The sequence below is a fragment of the Xenia sp. Carnegie-2017 genome, unplaced genomic scaffold (assembly GCF_021976095.1).
Source record: "Xenia sp. Carnegie-2017 unplaced genomic scaffold, XeniaSp_v1 HiC_scaffold_3, whole genome shotgun sequence".
NCBI lineage: Eukaryota > Metazoa > Cnidaria > Anthozoa > Malacalcyonacea > Xeniidae > Xenia > Xenia sp. Carnegie-2017.
In genome coordinates, this window is record NW_025813493.1 from 10,571,758 (window position 1) to 10,589,916 (window position 18,159).

The 18,159-nt window shown below is 32.5% G+C and overlaps 3 protein-coding genes across 3 annotated transcripts; 2 read left to right on the forward strand and 1 right to left on the reverse strand.

Moving 5' to 3' along the window:
* Positions 1-1,399: 1,399 nt before the first annotated feature.
* LOC124454211 (integrin alpha-D-like) lies at positions 1,400-3,549 on the reverse strand. The gene is given in 5 exon segments (XM_047005016.1): positions 1,400-1,713; positions 2,568-2,713; positions 2,757-2,784; positions 2,787-2,948; positions 3,507-3,549. Coding segments are annotated over 5 exon segments (693 nt in total).
* Positions 3,550-8,590: 5,041 nt separating this feature from the next.
* LOC124454212 (L-amino acid oxidase-like) lies at positions 8,591-11,101 on the forward strand. Its single transcript, XM_047005017.1, has 3 exons — positions 8,591-8,930; positions 10,537-10,697; positions 11,069-11,101. Exons 1-3 carry the CDS (start codon positions 8,792-8,794, stop codon positions 11,099-11,101), a joined length of 333 nt encoding a protein of 110 aa, XP_046860973.1. The 5' UTR covers positions 8,591-8,791.
* A 225-nt stretch (positions 11,102-11,326) lies between these two features.
* LOC124454760 (putative L-amino-acid oxidase YobN) lies at positions 11,327-17,625 on the forward strand. The gene is made up of 4 exons (XM_047005519.1): positions 11,327-11,409; positions 11,580-12,118; positions 16,106-16,584; positions 17,061-17,625. Exons 1-4 carry the CDS (start codon positions 11,364-11,366, stop codon positions 17,209-17,211), a joined length of 1,215 nt encoding a protein of 404 aa, XP_046861475.1. The 5' UTR covers positions 11,327-11,363; the 3' UTR covers positions 17,212-17,625.
* Positions 17,626-18,159: the final 534 nt, after the last annotated feature.

Consider the following 18,159-nt stretch of genomic DNA (forward strand, 5'->3'; position numbering starts at 1 on the left):
AATCCTAAATCCACCCCTGACCGTAACCTCACCCTTTATGTAAATTCAATTTTGTAACATGAAGATTTATATGGCGTAGTCTTAATCCGCAACTGCTCCCGTAACCTCGCGCTTTTTTCTAAATTTATTTTTATAACATGAAGATATATTTGACGTAGTCCTAATCCGCCACTGCTTCCCTAACCTCAACCTTTATGTAAATTCATTTTTGTAACATGAAGATATATTTGACGTAGACTTAATCCGCTACTGCTACCGTAACCTCACCCTTTATGTAAATTCAATTTTGTAACATGAAGATTTATATGACGTAGTCTTAATCCGCAACTGCTCCCGTAACCTCGCGCTTTATGTAAATTTATTTTATAACATGAAGATATATTTGACGTAGTCCTAATCCGCCACTGCTTCCGTAACCTCAACCTTTATGTAAGCTCATTTTGTAACATGAAGATATATTTGACGTAGACTTAATCCGCTACTGCTTCCGTAAATTCACCCTTTATGTAAATTCAATTTTGTAACATGAAGATATATATGACGTAGTCTTAATCCGCAACTGCTCCGTAACCTCCGCTTTATGTAAATTTATTTTTATAACATGAATATATATTTGACGTAGTCTTAATCCGCCACCGCTTCCGTAACCTCACCGTTTATTTAAATTCATTTTTGTAACATGAAGATTTATTTGACGTAGTCTTAATCCGCCACTGCTTCCGTAACCTCAACCCTTATATAAATTCATTTTTGTAACATGAAGATATATTTCTGGTAGACTTAATCAGCTACTGTTTCCGTAAACTCACCCTTTATGTAAATTCATTTTTGTAACATGAAGATATATTTGTGGTAGACTTAATCAGCTACTGCTTCCGTAAACTCACCCTTTATGTAAATTCATTTTTGTAACATGAAGATATATTTGTGGTAGACTTAATCCGCTACTGCTTCCGTAACCTCACCCTTTATGTAAATTCAATTTGGTAACATGAAGATATATATGACGTAGTCTTAATCCGCAACTGCTCCCGTAACCTCGCCCTTTATGTAAATTTATTTTTATAACATGAAGATATATTTGACGTAGACTTAATCCGCTACTTCTTCCGTAAACTCACCATTTATGTAAATTCATTTTTATAACATGAAGATATATTTGACGTAGTCTTAATCCGCTACTGCTGCCGTAACCTCACCCTTTATGTAAATTCAATTTTGTAACATGAAGATATAAATTAGACGAGAAGTGATTCTTACACAGTAGTTTATAAGAGTATAAATAATTCATCTTTTATTCATTTCAGTCGAATCAACTTCGATGTGATTAAAAAACAGCTACATTTAATGCAAAAAAAACTTTAATTTTTCTCAAGGCAAAATACAAGTGAGCAAAGGGTTAATCATTTTTAACAAGGAGGAGGAATTTTGCCACGATTGCATATTGACCTGGATTAATTTCTTTGACCACACGATTGACAACATCGATCATATCTCCATAGCTCCTAACTCTGAGAACATGATCTTCTACTGGTAACGAAGCAATTTGAACTATCTCTTCAATTCCACCACTAAAATATCCAACACCGATAACAAAGATTTCTATACCATCATTTTTTAGTTTCTTTGCATTTGGAGCTGTTTGACGACGATTTATATTTGAATGTCCATCTGTCACAAGAAACACCATTTGACGTGCACCACGACGGCTTCCTGTGAATTGTGCAAAAATGAAATGAATATTGGTTTGAGACAGTTTGAGAGATAGTCATTTTATCCAATTTGTGAATGAAAATGTTCATGTTTAAGAAATATTATTATCACTATTATCAAACAACTGATAGAGGACAAACCATTGTCACGAGCTTATTGAAAGGCAATATTTAAAGAAAAAAAACAAAGAATCAAAAATCTCAAAATAATCTCCTCAACTACAGTGTTATACATGCACTAAATCAGCATGCACTACTTAGCAAAATAATTTTATCAGACAGGCACAAAAATTTGGCTTAATCAGCGTTATCGCTCTTATGCCTTATAATCCAAATGAATTCTTTTTTGTGATTAAAATGAGTACCTATCGTTCAAGCGTAGAAAATTGGTAGCAATATGTATTATAATATTATATTTAATTAACTATCGGTGGCAAAGTCACCCCAATCTTTTACTCCTACCATATAAATTTTTCATTTTTTTAGAAAATTCATTCATTCATTCTTTATCCAGTAATTGAAATAAAAAAAAACGGTAACCTAGCATATAGAATAAAAACGTTTAGACTTTATGCAGCAAATAATTTTGATATAGCTAAACTGATTGTTTAATTTACAATATCTCGATTGCTGCAGTATATGAGATATTTGACAGATAGGATTCGTTTTTGATATCACAAATTTTGTAAGCATCATTTTGTTCGAACGCCATTTAAACGCCTATAATGACAAAAACTACTTTTTGTTGTGCGATCCAAAAAAATGGATTATTTTAATGCATCCTTTGTAAAAATCATGAAGTATTTACGTGTACAAAATATTTAAAATATTCATATATTAGCTAATCTAACTCACCTTTCGTAGAATCATCAAATAAATCTTTTCCTTTTGCTAAACCACCAGCAGTGTTTGTTCCTCCATTTAAAAAAAAATGAATCAGATTTTTTTGCAGCTTGTGAAGCAGGAAAGAAATTGAACATGATTCTTGCGTTGGTAGAGTACTGAACACCAGCCCAGTTACCATCGTAGTTGGGAGGTAATGTTTTATTCATGAGATTTTTCATAGCCTGTTTCCCTTCTTGTACTCACAATCTCCAACGGAACCAGATGAATCTATTACAATAGCAGTGTCTTGAAGATGGATTCTTGGTTTATTCAGGACAGAAGATGGCAGACGAAAGAATTTTTTTGCCAGTTTATATGCTGTGACTTTTTTTGGAGGAATTTGTTTGAATTCTGCAATTAATATTTCATGAATAAATTGTTCGTTAAAACATTAGCCAAAAGCCGTAGAACTTGTAGACTGATTGGTCAATAGTGGTGCATTAGCCAGTGCAAAAACAGACATGAGCTCAACCTATTAATTCAATCAATCAATTATTTATAGAGGATTTGCAAATCAACCATGAATACAATTTATATTGTAATTTTATAAAAAAAGCAAAAGATTTCGTCTTTCCACTGGCGTATTCATAAACCTTTCAGACGCTCGTGAGAGTTCACGAGCAGGTGCAACTCTGAGCCTTCTGTCTCTGGCTTGCACTGATCTGCGCTCTCCAGCTCTCTTCAAGGTCCTCACGGTTTGCATAAGCCTGTGCAAACACAGCAAACATCCTTTACTTTTTAGATATTTTTATTTTTAAGATATTTCTTTTATAGCTATCTTAAAACCCTTTGTATTTCATAAGGGTGTTTACGATAATGGCTACGCATCGAGTCTCTTTTAAAAAAAAGAACGAGATGAGAAACTATATCTTTTCACCAATACGTAACAAATTCATATCATTTACTTACTGTCATAAAACTGCTCGTCACTAGTTGGAGGTAAAGTGGGCATTGGTGTTGTCGTTCGAATCCAAAATGGGAGAATACTATCCACTAATGTTGTTCCACAAACAAATGCAAGTGTTAATGTAGAAAGAGAAATTGCCAACTTCATGTTAAGACTGGGATGTTTTGTTAATTTTTCCAATAAGAATTGAGTTGAACTGTAAATATGTGATGCTTTCCTCCACTTTCAAGTGTAGTATCAAATAATTCACATTGTTAAGTATGTGTATGACGTTTATGCTGAGACTATTTAAGTACAAAGATAAATATTTTTTAATTGCGACAGTTAGTTATTTCAATCTTAAACTGATCCAACTTTAAATTTCCTGTTTGGTTACAGGTGCTAAAAATTCGTTTCCAGATGTTACGCAAAACAAAAAATAGCGTTTCTTTCAATTTACATGGTATGAAAACAAAACAAGTATGTTAAATTTTAATTCGGAGTACTATCCAAAACTTGAAATTTTTACTAACAAGCAGCTGCAAGAAGCATGAAAATGTACCACGTTCGTTGCTTTTGCAAGAAGCAATATCTATATGTCAAGCATTTTAGCAATAAAGAGTATACATTATGTCAAATAAAATTTCACATACACATTGTGTCATTGCAGGATGGTTAGCAAGCTCATTGGCAAAATCAAGCAGTTTTAAACCAATTTTTCAACATGCTAGAAATATCATTGCATTGTCATTATGCACATTGCCTTTGGTTTAATTCATACATATGTTTAGTTTCATTGTATGAAACTTTGGTTCAGAAGTAGTCATTCTGTTCGAATACTAAGTTGTAGTTCTACTTGAAAGAAAAAGGTAGGGGTGTTATCAGCAAATATACTTTTTTATAGTGCCCTGACACACTGCGTGTATTTAGCAAAGGATTCGCCAAACGCATTGTTAAAATGAAAATTAAATTAAAATGTTATTGCATGGCATTCATCATACAGTGCATAATGATTGTACGACAACAATTAACGTACAGAACGTCTACAACAGTTGATTGCTTTCCGTATGTTCAACAATGCTTCAATATAATATAATACTGATAACATATAAAATAAATGTTGGCTGGTTTTTAACTTGTCTTATTTATTCTCTAGCATTTGGTTAAAAAATGTTACTGTATCCAAAAGCTTCTGGAGTCGATGAAGTGTGCCATGATTGTAATGTCTTTCTAATACAGTACTTTCTTTTATCTTTAACATCAGTATTTTCAAAATCAATTTCATGTCGATAATCCCATGCGTGTTTTGCTATGTTTGGCCCGAATTTATTTTATATAATGTTCCGTCGATATAATGTCCCTATGTAATGCTCTTAGGTTCCTAATGTTCCTAATGTTATTAAAGCTCCTAATGTTGTTATGTTCCTGTATATGCCATTACGTCTACACGTGGTTACACTTCATCAATACTTTCTAACAACATGATAATGTCAGCATTTGTCGGCAGCCATACAATCAGATAGATTATCAATACTTCCGCATGACAAAGATTCCAACATAAATCTTATCTGCCAATAATTCATTTTAACTATTATGCTGGTAGACGTCTACTGCGTTTCTTTCCAGTCCTTCATCATACGCTAGACAATGTTATATTTCAAATTTAAGGTCTTTTCATTTAACAGGCTAGACAATATGCGGACGTTTAAATCGTTAAATGTTACTTAAACCTAGTTATTGACTTTTTTTATGTTGAGATCAGATCATATCTTCTCCTTAAATGAAAGAGTAATCGAAAGTCTCTTTGTCTTTATTTATTGGTGCAATTTATAGAACATAATGCATGATAAAGGCCTAAGTTTTCATTGTTATACTTAACGATTCGTGCATCTAATTGGAGCAGCATGATCTTGGTTCATAGTGCTTGGCTACTTTATGCCACTTGTCGCAAATACCTGTCAATGTTTATGTTGTTTTAAGCTCTTTTCAAGTTGAGCTTTGTAGCAGTTAACGATCAAGGACGTATTGTGTCATTAGTCAGAAAAAGGGTAAAAGTCATGCAAACATGCAAATTTTTGCTTTTATTGCTAATTTTCAATGTTTGTAGCTAAACAGCTGTAGAAATCTTACAGGATTGAAATAAGTATAACAGAGATAGTTAGCAATCAACTACTTTATCTGAGAACGAATAGTTACTTGCGCACCCTATTTCATTTAGTGTGAAACAAGATTTGTTTGAAACACGGTTTCTGTGTACGTTGATTAGGTAACTTGACTATTTATTAATGATCAGTGTTTTTATGTTGATGTAAGAGCTTCTTCTCGCGGATTGGCTTATTTGAACTGGAGGTTTTTTGAAAGAAGTAATTCTTTAAATTTGTATGCCATTTAGTCTTACATTTCGTGAACTCAAAGAAGATATTGGCTAAACGTGTGCTTAAATCGATATATACTTAGTTAAAGAGCTATAAACGTTGTTTTAGTATTTTAATTATTCGTCTAGGTGTCACTTTACAAACACAGATTTTAAAAAAATTTTGCAAATATAACAATTATTATTAATCATGACATTATTGGGCAATAGAGAAATACTTAATTGATTGATATTCAAAAAAAATCTATATGTGGCTAGATATACGATGACATGAGCCTATACAAATGGTGAAGTATGTATGCATCAATATTTACCTTTATTTTATTTAGAAGTTAGCTTTGTTCGACTCAGTAAGATGTCTCCACAATTGTTTTAGATGTTTCTCTTTCTCCTTCTTCTGCCAATGTCTGCAAGACTGCAACTTGTCCTTTAAAAAACAATACATTTATGTTTACAAAATTTTATGCTTTAATTGTTTGATGCCGGTATATAATTATTCATCTTATGAGAATAGGCAGAATGTCCGATAAAATGCTCAATTGTAAATATAACTCTAAACTTATGGTTATATTCGAGGGTGCATTTATTGCGGTCTATCGTACAAAATCGAACTATTTTTTCAAACTTCACGTTCTTAAATGCAAAGAAATGTTATCAATTAAAAAAATCAACAGACTAATTCAATAAATAACAAAGGTGAGTTAACGTACATTTGATTCACTCTTAATTCCTGTTTTTTCAGACATTTCCACTTTTAAATAAAAGTGAAATCGCCTGGTTTTTTGTATTTATCGGAATAAGTTTATTATGCTTCCTTCACTAGAGTTTCATGATTTCAATATTTTTGTTTTCTTTGACGCCAAACCACTTGTTGAATTGATTAAAGCTCGCACGTAGCACATGCATACAAAAACTTTTGTTAGCGATGTGTTTCCTCAAAATATTGGTCATCAATACACAAAAATTTTACTCGAATTCGGTTTATATTAGCAAATCCTTAAAAAATTGGCAAATTGCTCGAAAAATGATAAGTTTGCCATTCTTTAAAGTGATGTGATGATATGTTGCCCAGTGCACACTGAAAATTGGGTGAAAAGTTGACGTATGTAATTCTGTTACCCACGGTCGTGTCTCCAGCAAGAATATCAACATATTTTAGACATCTTAACCTTATCTCAAGCATGATTAATGCCTGTTTTAGAAAAATTGAAGACCATAGTCCTAGTATAGTATAGCATCAAGCATTTTAATTTATTTGTTGCTACCATTATCAATGTCTGTTTTGTGTTAAAGATTAAGCAATGCATGCCTGTCAAAATCAATATTGTCTATGTTTTTGTCATTAGAAGTAGATACTGAATTTTGGTTACATCGTTGGCACTATTTTCAACACTTAAAGGTTTGTGAAACGGATATCAATAATCATGTTCAGACGATAGAAATTAGTAGATTTATCACGAGTGAACTTAAATCTAATAAATGCATGCTTAGGGAATACAGTATGTTTGTCAAGCGCAAATTAAGTGCAGCATATCTCCATAATGCTTCGAACGTGAAAGGCTTGACAAATCTGAAGCTTAACAGAAAAACATGCACGGCTTTTTTCAACTCGCATCAAGTCTCGGGATTTACCAAATAATGTCGCTGTTGGCCGTGCCAACAATATTTGATATTATATGCAGTCTTTGTATGAGCCATCAACATGGACGATTTGTAAATGAAACTATGCACTTGCCGGCAGTTATATACAGGTTATTGTTTGGCCGTATTTGAACTGCATTCTTGACTTGCAACCGTTCTCTTGAGATTTATCAAACAATGTTGCTCGACCACGTCGGCTGGTGGCAGCAATAGCACTGATAAAATATTTTTGTATCATACCACCAACATAGTTGAATTGCAAGTCAAGAATATATCCACAGTATTAACCTGAAAAATGAAGAGATCCAAAATTAATCTTTTGACGCTTTAAATATCATTATTGAATGAGAGAAAAGGATAATCATTGTTATGAAAGTACATGATTATGATTTCATGATTATGAAAGTAAATGATGTATATGATTTCATCGAAATTAATATTCATTTGCGAGACATGTTTCGAGTGGTAAACGCTCATTTAGCCTCACCTAACCACTCAAAAGCGATTTTCTCAGTATCATCAGTAACATATACTTAAATACCAGACTATAATAGCTTACAATTCATTTTTTTTTAATAAAAAACGTATTTCGGATAAAATTCTATTGTTAATCATGTTAAATTATTCGTAAGTCGGTAATAACATTCGGATTATGTAAAGTATAATATAGATTTTATAGAGAAACAAAACAAGTGTAACGAGCAACGATATTATAATGACGATCTTCATGTGATATGGCATATGTCATATCTACTTAATTAATCATGCAAAATATTGTATTGTTTGTATGTTTTCGTTTGATGTTCATATCTCAACAAATCAAATTGCATTCGCCTTTTGATCAACATGTTTTATAACACAGATATTAGGGCATGTGGTCTTTTTGTTTCGGTTGTTTTCGGCCAAAATCTTCAATCTACAAGTAAAATCAAGTAAAGAAAGTAAATTCTTAAGATCAGTCATACAATGCTACATTTATTACACATCTAATTTATTCAACTCAATGTACATTGTAGTTGTTTAAGTTTTCATGTTCTACAATGGCGTCAGATTATCTTAAAACCACAAAAGATTTTGGAAAATGATGAACCTACGAAAATTCCGAAAAATAAACAAATTCCAATTCAGCACAGTGATTGCATCAAAACGTTTCTGAAATGTATCCAAGATGAAGGTTTGCGAAAAGCTTATAATCGTTACGGATACAAACCGGTGGAATCAAAACATCCAAGATCGATAATCAATGGTATTGAAGATGAAAAGATCAGTGACGTCATTATAGTTGGTGCAGGAATGGCAGGTCTAAGTGCAGCGTATGAATTAAAAAAAGCTGGTCTTTCTGTGAAAATTCTAGAGCAAACAGACCGTTATGGAGGAAGAATATTTACGTATGGTGAAGAAAGCGGTCTTGCGTCTGGTTTGTATGCAGAAGGTATGGATAAACTCGCTCAGTAAAGTTGTCTGCTAAAATTAAAGCTATTTCATTCATAAATCATAAATTCAAAAGCTTTGCCACAGTTTTTCACAGAACTGTAAAATTGCTGCCCCCATAGGTATAGCTAGAACAGCAGACAACAGCAGAACTAGGAAATATACCTGGCATGCGTGTGTCAACCAGAAGCCACATTGAATAAACGACGACTGTTACTAGCTGACAAATATGACGAAAAACAGCAACTTATTTTGTATAAACATGGTAATCATTACAACGATATTAACTGACTAACTTCTTGCTTTCGACGGTAAAAATTCCAATACAGCGAATGCTTTCTTAAACAATACTTCCAATCGTTCTAGCTGTAACATGCAGTAAGTGAATAACAAATGATACCCCACCCCACCCCATCGAAAACTCTTCTATAGAAATAAAAAAAGTTTACTTTGAAGAATAAATGATTTAAAAATCGTTTGTCAACTATAAATTGAATCAAGCAATTAAAACAACAAAAAATTTCAACAAATAGCTGAAGTAATGATGTGACGAGCTTATGCTTCTGTGAAAGATTCAACAACTAGGTATCTTTTCTACTATCTTTTTTTGTTATTCATTCAATCTGTTTCCAAGCATTTGAAAAATTTCATTATCATTTGATAGTTTTCAGTTGCTTGTCAAGCTACTTAAATAAATGAAAGGAGGGGGAGGCCCCCTAAAAATTATATGTAGCATTTTTGCATGTTCGCTAGATCAATTAAAAAATAAAAGAATTTAACATTGTTAAGCACCCTACAAGGTGTTTCTCATTTTTAGAAAGTTTTAGACATGCATGCCAATGTAAAACATAATATAATAAAGTAAATCATATGCCATCAGTGTCATATAGGAAAATGAAAATAGCTGCTTTATCATCATTTTCTGTCTCAGCAGGTGATGTTAACAACAAAATATGCTATTAAGGGAAATTACAAAAACTTTCTGCGAGATTTTTTTGAAGCCTACCAGGCCGTAATAAACATACGTATGTTTTATATTCAAAAGAGACCTGCATCTTTCATAGGAATTTTACTGTTTTAATGTTATGAGTAAGGGGTGCTGTCCTTTCAAGAAAAGTTAGGAGGGTCTTATAGCCTTCATTGCTTCTCCGCTTCCAACTCCCCTGAGTTGTGCCTATATACTTTAGTGCCAAATCTGATGATTGTGTTGGGCATTTAATCACGCAAACCTTTTTATCTGTGGGGTGTTTTCAAAAAAATATACTTATGTGTGTGTTTGACGTCATTGTCGTGTTGGAAGACACAGAACTAAATATATATTCTACGAATTTTTAAATCTACAGGTTATACACTTTAATGAAACAGTTTTTCATAATCAAGTAATCTAGAAAAGTCATTTTAAAGAGAAGCATTGATTAAAGATTGAGAGATTACACTCTTTTCTTTTAGAAAATGCAAAATTTTATGAAAATTACTAGAATACATGAATTTTTTGGTATTATATGATATTGGCGACCATCTACATATATAATTCTTCAATCATGTAAATGCAGAAATGAAAGAAAATCTTACAATTTCAACTAAAAAAATATTTATTATTTTTCAAGCTGGAGCAATGCGATTGCCTGGAGGTGTTGACGATCAATATGAAAAACAACATTATTTAACGGACGGTTACATCAAGAACTTTAATCTACCTATCAAATGTTTTCCAAACTACGATGAAAATGTCATTACTAGCATTTATGGTCTTCGCGAAAATCTGAAGGTAAAGTGCATAAAAATAGTGAACAAAAAGTGTGTAAAAGCAGAGATCGTGTAATGTAAATTTAACAAGACGACTTTAATGCATGTATTGGGAAGATGCAATTGCATGTCATGAGAAATGTTTTCTATTTCCGCTAGCTAGTCAAAACGATGCTTGCTCAACATATAACATCAGAGGCTTAACTAGAACGTTAATTGGGAAGGGGGGCATATTCATATATTCCTCCTTGCCCAACTGATTTCTCATGAAAGTGATTTGAGTTTCAAAGAAATCGGCAGGGCACAACGGAATATATGAATATACACACCCAGTTAACGTTCTAGTTACGCCTCTGTAAAACATATTCAAGTGTTGTTCTTTTATACAAATAGAAAGTTTGTAAGATGAAAGGCAAACATCGATAGAAAGAAAACTCAAATCATTTCTATAAATTTGCAACATTTATTTTCTCAACAACGAACTTAGGCCTGCATTATAGCTAATACTGGTTTACACTTAAAATGCATGCCACTACAGTTCATGATGACGCTATTTGCACCTGGATATTGTTAGTACTACTCTTTCATATGTAATGATTAATTTGCTAGAATAATTGTTTATGCTGCTTTGTGTCTCATGTTTTCAGTTTGGGCTGAGAAACATTTTGACAAATTTTGGCCAAACTGGATGGATGGAATAAATGAATCATTACGAAAAGACATTTTGAATATTGGTAATTATACAATGAGATGTTTTGTCTATTTTATGATTCAGATATGTAAAAACTATTGACGAGGCATGCAAGGGAAAACAACCATATTTCATTGGGTGAGAATCTATGTCTTGAGAATAAAATCAACATTATAAACTGTTAGTAACAATAATTTACCTTTTCTTAATCAGGAAAATACTACGACGAAACAACAAGTGTTGTCAGTGACCAGCTTTACACTTGGTTATCAAAAGCAAATAGTGTAGATGATCAAGTTAATGCATGGGATCGTTGGATTAAAATTTGGAGTCGGTTCACGGTGGAAAATTTTCTTGAAAGTACTATCAATGTAATTAAAGCTAAAGTTTTTATTCAAGAGCAGGAAGACTTGGATTTAATAAAGCTTGAAAGTCTTTTGCCATGGTCTAGCGACGCCGTTCAAGGCTTTTCTGTAGTTTTCTATGCGTATGATCTTGACCAATCACTTGAACACTATCTTTCTTTTCCATTGGGAAAATGGCATTCTCCTGAAATGCATTGTTTGAAAGGTGGCATGCACAGTTTGCCAAAAGCGTTTTTCAATAGTGGAATATTAAATACAGATGACATAGAATACAAGAAGCAAGTATATGAAATAAATTACTGGTTTAAAGATGATTGCCCGCTCAACGATTTTGTAGAGGTGTCTTGTTATTCAAATAGTGGTGCATCAATTGTTTATAAAGGAAAGGTAAGTTTAGTTAACCGAAATTAATTTAGTCGGAAATGTTTGCTTAACCTTTTACTTTACGAACTTGTTCAGTGATTGTTGAACTACTATACTGCCGAAGGGTTTGTTAAAATAAAACTCCCCCACAGCGAGACATCTGCGTCTCTTGTGAATTGCAACCTGTGTTATGTACATTAGACTGGATAACGCATCTCTCGTGAAAATTAAAGCGGGAAGTTCGATCATTTGCTGTTGACTTAATGAGGGATGTCGGTCTTACTTTACCATTCTTTTGTATTACAAATTCACAATTTTGGCTTTCTTATATTTTAAAAACTTCTGACTTGGGCAAAGTTTTAATGAGATGTACAGAAAAACCGGTGGAAAGTTTTAACCCTAATGTTGTAGTTTCTATGCTTTTGTAATGACTGAGAAATGAGATAGCATGTTGTGTCGCCATTTAAAAGTTGAAGTTGACAAGGACAATTTTTGTTCCACCAGGCATTTTTCGAAGATGAATTCTCAATCTACAACAAAGTATCAACAAACGCATTCATGTCTTCAATATATTCATGTATAGTGTAGATGTTCATAAAGGAACAGGTTAAAAACTTTGCTTTACTAATGAAAAACAGAAGTTTAGCATATTTCTATAATGTACATCTTGTATATTTTGATGATATAGTTTTCAATTTACTGATGTATATCAGAACATCTTTCTGATTAGATGACTATGTTGATTTGTTTTGTTTCTTTACTGAATAAACAATAAAGACGTAGTTTGATATTACAACCGTCATTTTTAATGTTTAAATTTGTGAAGAAAAAGAAATGTTTCAAGCAAATGTTTGAAGCAGTCTTCCATGAATGTCAAGACGCTTTTGAGACCCAGTGAAAATATTTCTTATTTTTATAAAGAAAATAATCGCATTTTAAATTGCTCGATGGGGCTTGTTGAGACGAAAATTGAATTTTTTATTAAGTGTACTGTCTCCGAATAGTAAAATTCACTTTTGCTATGATAAATATCACTTAAATACATTTTGCTTTCTCTTCGAACAATTTACACCGCTCTCAAATAAATTTAAAAATTTGATTTTCTAAGCAAATCTTTTGCCAGAAATAACTCGTCAACTACAGTCATAATATCGTAAAAAATCCGCCCGCAGCTGCAGCCAATATAAATGCAGGAAATCAAAAACTGTCCTTCGCATGCATAAACAAGAATCGAAGTAAAATATTTCTGGACGTTTTTGTGAAAGCTTTAAAAATCTGTTGATGATAATGGTAGTTTTGAACTTTTTTCATGTTTGTTTGGAAGGTGTATATGAAAAATGTATTTAAAATTTATTTAAGAAAAGGAAGTTTCATCCCGTGTCTGCACGGGCTGATGGAAACCGAGGAGACCTTTCAGACAAATCAAGAGCAGATCAATGCAAGCCCCAGACGAAAGGTCAAGGTCCGCACTTGCTCGAGAGTTCGTATAAACGTCTCCGAGGTTTGCATAAGCCTGTGCAAACACAAAAAACATCTTTTATTTCTTTTACAAAATAACAGTAATAGAAAACAGAAAAATTTGAAAAAATTAATTTGCATTATCTCATTGATTGATTGATTGATTTTGTTGGTTGGGCTGAAATTGGATTTAACAGGCTAATGCAAACACAGCAATAGACCAATCAGAGCATGCACTTATTTTTTGTATAAAATAGAAGTTTCTCCGGATTGTATATAAAATGATTTTATTGAGCTTTCAACTCGGTGCTTCGAGCCTTCATCAGAAAGATATAGGAAGTTATATACTGTTCTTTTCATATGTAGACGATTAGAGCGTCTAACTGGATTAGTGGGTGGATTAATGTGATTGGATGATGTGGAATGCGTTGTCATGGGTATTGGTGTATTGTGAATATGACTGGTGTTATTATTATTAGAGTGTAATGCTTTGTCTTTATGTTTGGCGAAACATAATTTGAGTTTTGTGTAGGTTTGTGAGTGACGTTAATATTAAATGGTCGAAGAAGTCTGGTAGTCATTTCTGATGTTCCGTTTATGTATGGTAATGTGACGATTTTACTATTTCTTCTGGTTTCTTGTTGCTTTTGTCGGTTTGTGTTTTGTTTTGTATTTTGTTTATAGTTTTGTTTATGAAGTTTCTAGGGTAATTGTTTTTAATAAATGTGGAGTATATAGTTGCGTTCTGTTTTCTTGGCTTCTTCGGTATTACAATGAGAGTGTATCCTGTTAAAAAGTGTTCGAATGCATCTTATTTCGTGTTGTGTTGGGTGGAAGCTGTTGAAATCGAGTATTTGGTCTATGTAGGTGGTTTTGCGGTATACTTGAGTGTTTAGTGTGCCGTCATCTGAAATTGTAAAAAAGAAAAATCATTCAGAACTCTTAACTATGAAAATATTTTATTTAGCTTATGAATGCGTGCTAATCTTAAACATAATTATAAATATGTATATACATACATGGAATATATTCCAAATTACATTTGGCATAAAACAAAATGCTTGTCAATGTAAATGCTCATCTATGTAAAAGTAAAATTACAATTGAAAATAAAAATTTATTTCAAAAATAAAATCACAGTTTTTGTATGAAATGAGATTTCTAGAATTCCTAAGAACAAAATTATCATATATTTTCATAAATATTTCTTTCAACAGCTTAAAATTTTCTTAAAATGCATTTAGGAAACTATTTTTCACCATTTTAGAAAAAAATTAAAATATATTTTTGAACATATATGATGAACACATGTCTTAGGAACATTGACTGATTACGCAAACCTCTCAATTTTGCATCAGTAGAAGTTGTGTGAGTGTCGCAGCAGCAACTATATCATAAAAAACATTACTTTAGGACTGATTACACTAACATATGCAAGCGCTAATTAACCAGGCTTTCAACGTTGGTTCCAGCGTTGCTATAACTTCGGACTTCAACGTTCTATGAACGTTGCTTTAACGGTTAATTACTACGTCGCTAACAAACGTTGTGTCAACTTCAGTACAACGTCAAAATAATTACTTAAAGTAGTGCGAACGTCGTTAAAAAGTTAGGTCGGACCTGACGTTCTCACAACCTTTAACCAACGTCATAAGTAAGTCGTGTGCAAGCTGGGATACCCATCATGCACTCACAACTAAAGAAAAAGGACAAAAAAACTACAAATAACGCCAAAACTACAACAATGCACTATTATAATATTAACAGCAGTCATATTCACAATACATCAATACCCATGACAACGCATTCCACACCATCCAATCACATTAATCCACCCACTAATCTAATTAGACGCTCTAAGCGTCTACTAATGAAAAAGAATTGTATATAACTTCCTATATCTTTCTGATGAAGGCTCAAAGCACCGAGTTGAGAGCCCAATAAAATCATTTTATATACAATCTGGAGAAACTTTTATTTTTATACATTAAATATGCCTGGATTACCAATCTTTAAACGTATTTATTTTTTTGTATTTTATATTACTATCTGATTGAAAAATTTTGCCAATTGTTAATGTTAAAAGTTTGTAATGCTCACCAATAGCTTTTATGTTAGCTACAAAAAATTTTAAGATTGTCTGTGTAAGGGAATAATTTAACTTAAAAAATATCTTATGCTTACGTTTTTTTTAGTAAATACCACTAGCATCCATTTTGAGAAGTTCGCAATAACGATTGAAGTCTTGAGTTGTTCAATTTCATATGACTTATTGTTGTCATCGTCTTGCAATTCATTAGCTTCAATAGTCGATACTCTTTTTTGCTGTAAAATAATGAACTTTTTATGATGTACAAGAAAAACCTCATTGGTTAGTGCGAAAAGATTCAGCAGTGAAAGACGACATATTTCAATGTTATATAATACAGCAATAAGTCATTCATTCATACTTTAGACAAATTTCTTTCTGTATGGAGACAATTTTCCTGACTGGCTGAAGACGTGATATGTAAGTGTTTGCAACGGTAAAATTACTACTTTGTTTTTATGTAGGCCGTAATTGTTGCCACACCAACTAATATTTTGCGCCAAATCACTTTCAAATCAAAGCTTAACAATAATAAGTCCCAGTTGGCGACAAGAAAAAACCTTCAAGCTATGAACCATATTCTTACCTTGCATTCATCAAAAATCTTTCTTCAAACCAAAACAAGATTCTGGGAAGATGAAGGAATCAAAGGTGGGTTTTCAATTACAAACCTTCCCATAGGTCAGGTTCATTACGTCACCCCGGAAGACCCCTGCACAAAAGAAGGGCTTGTAATGATTTACGTATGGACGAAGGAGGCTTTGCTTTTTGGCTCCATGGAAGAAGAGCAAGTAAAACGAAAAGTAGTGGAACAACTCGCAGAAATTCATCCAACATTAAAAGAAGAACTTGTATCAAACTGTATAATTCATCATTGGTATAGGCTGCCATCTTATCAAGGCGCGTGTGGAGCAATGAAAACTGCTCAATACGGCAACATCAGGTAGGATCATTTAGGATAACATGCAATTTTTTCATGAAAGAACACATAAAAAGCTAGAGTACATAAAGATACAAATATAGCTAATATTGAACCATAATTGACTAATTATAGAATATGACCTTAGCGAGATCAAGTTGTGTTCATACCACGTTGTTTACTGGCCACGAACTTTGACTGTATGATGAAATACAACATTGCCACAAGTTTTTTGCCGTAATTTTTATAAGATTTTCAAATCCTCCATTTTTTTACAGCTTATTTATCAGAACTGGGTGCATAAAAAATCAAATTTGTACTTCAACTTTTAATTTTTAAGACTGTATTTGAAGCTTGTCTTAGAAACACGTGCTTACATTTTTAATAAGTTGAAGAATTGAGGCAAAGTTGGTTGATGTCTGAGCTTCGTATAAACTTTATAGGTCAAACAAATTTTTTATTTGGTCATGACATACATTGTTTTTTTTTTTCAAAACTAGGTATTTATGGGAGCCTATGGGAAACGTTCATTTCGCTGGTGAAGGAATTTCCTTTACACAAAAGTGGATACAAGGTGCTTTAGAAAGTGGTTTAAAAGCTGCATATCAAGTTTATGAACGACATATGGATAGAAACGGTCACCATGTTTAAATAGACACAAGAATGTGACAATTCCTTCAATAATTATCTATTTTTTCAAATATTTGCATAAACTTTTTAACCATTTTAATAATTGTCCCTCTGTTAGGAATAAATTACTTTTGACCTTCACCTCTCGCGGGAACTTAAGCCGTCATGGTATTACCTAATTCCAACGAATGGAGAGAAAAAGAATTATAACAAATAGACCTATTTACGCTTGTTTAATTCTGAAGCTTAGGCCATTTAGTAGCTATGGCTAAAATAATATTTTTGTTGTTTTAACAATGAGAAACGTACTCTGCGCGAGCAATTCCTTTTTTTTTATCATCATATTAGATGTAATGTGTCATATGATAGAAATAGCATTAATTTTTTATTATAAAGATATGAAATACTTTTTGCAATGAATTTTTAACACCAACAGCCCGTTTTTTTCTCCATGAAGTCAAACAACAGGCTAGTACAATTCTTTTTTAAATTGAAACTGGTCTAGGGTAAGATTATCTTTAAATCACGATCTCTTGCTTCTTTTCCCATTTTTTTGTGAGGGGGGGGTGTAACATAGATAGTTGATCACAACACATTATTCAACCAGGCGTAGTGAACTTGCGATACAAGTAGAGCTTCCATATCGTAAGTATTAAGGAGAAACGCATGGAGGTAAAGCTATATCTATGCATGCAATAACATAATTAGTGAGAAAATATTTACCGTTTTCTTCTGTTATAGTTAAACACAAAGACCGAATTCGAAATCGATGTGACATGAATTTAATTAATAAAAGGAAAGTTGATTTATGCCTTTTAGCTTTATTATACTCAGCTGTTTTTTTCTATCTAACAATCTAACAATCTAACAATCTCTATTCTAATAAAGGTAGAGGCCAGGGCCTGAGTTATTATACAACATTTCTTTCAACGTCGAATGTGGAATAACGTTTTAAATATTTGTTAGCTA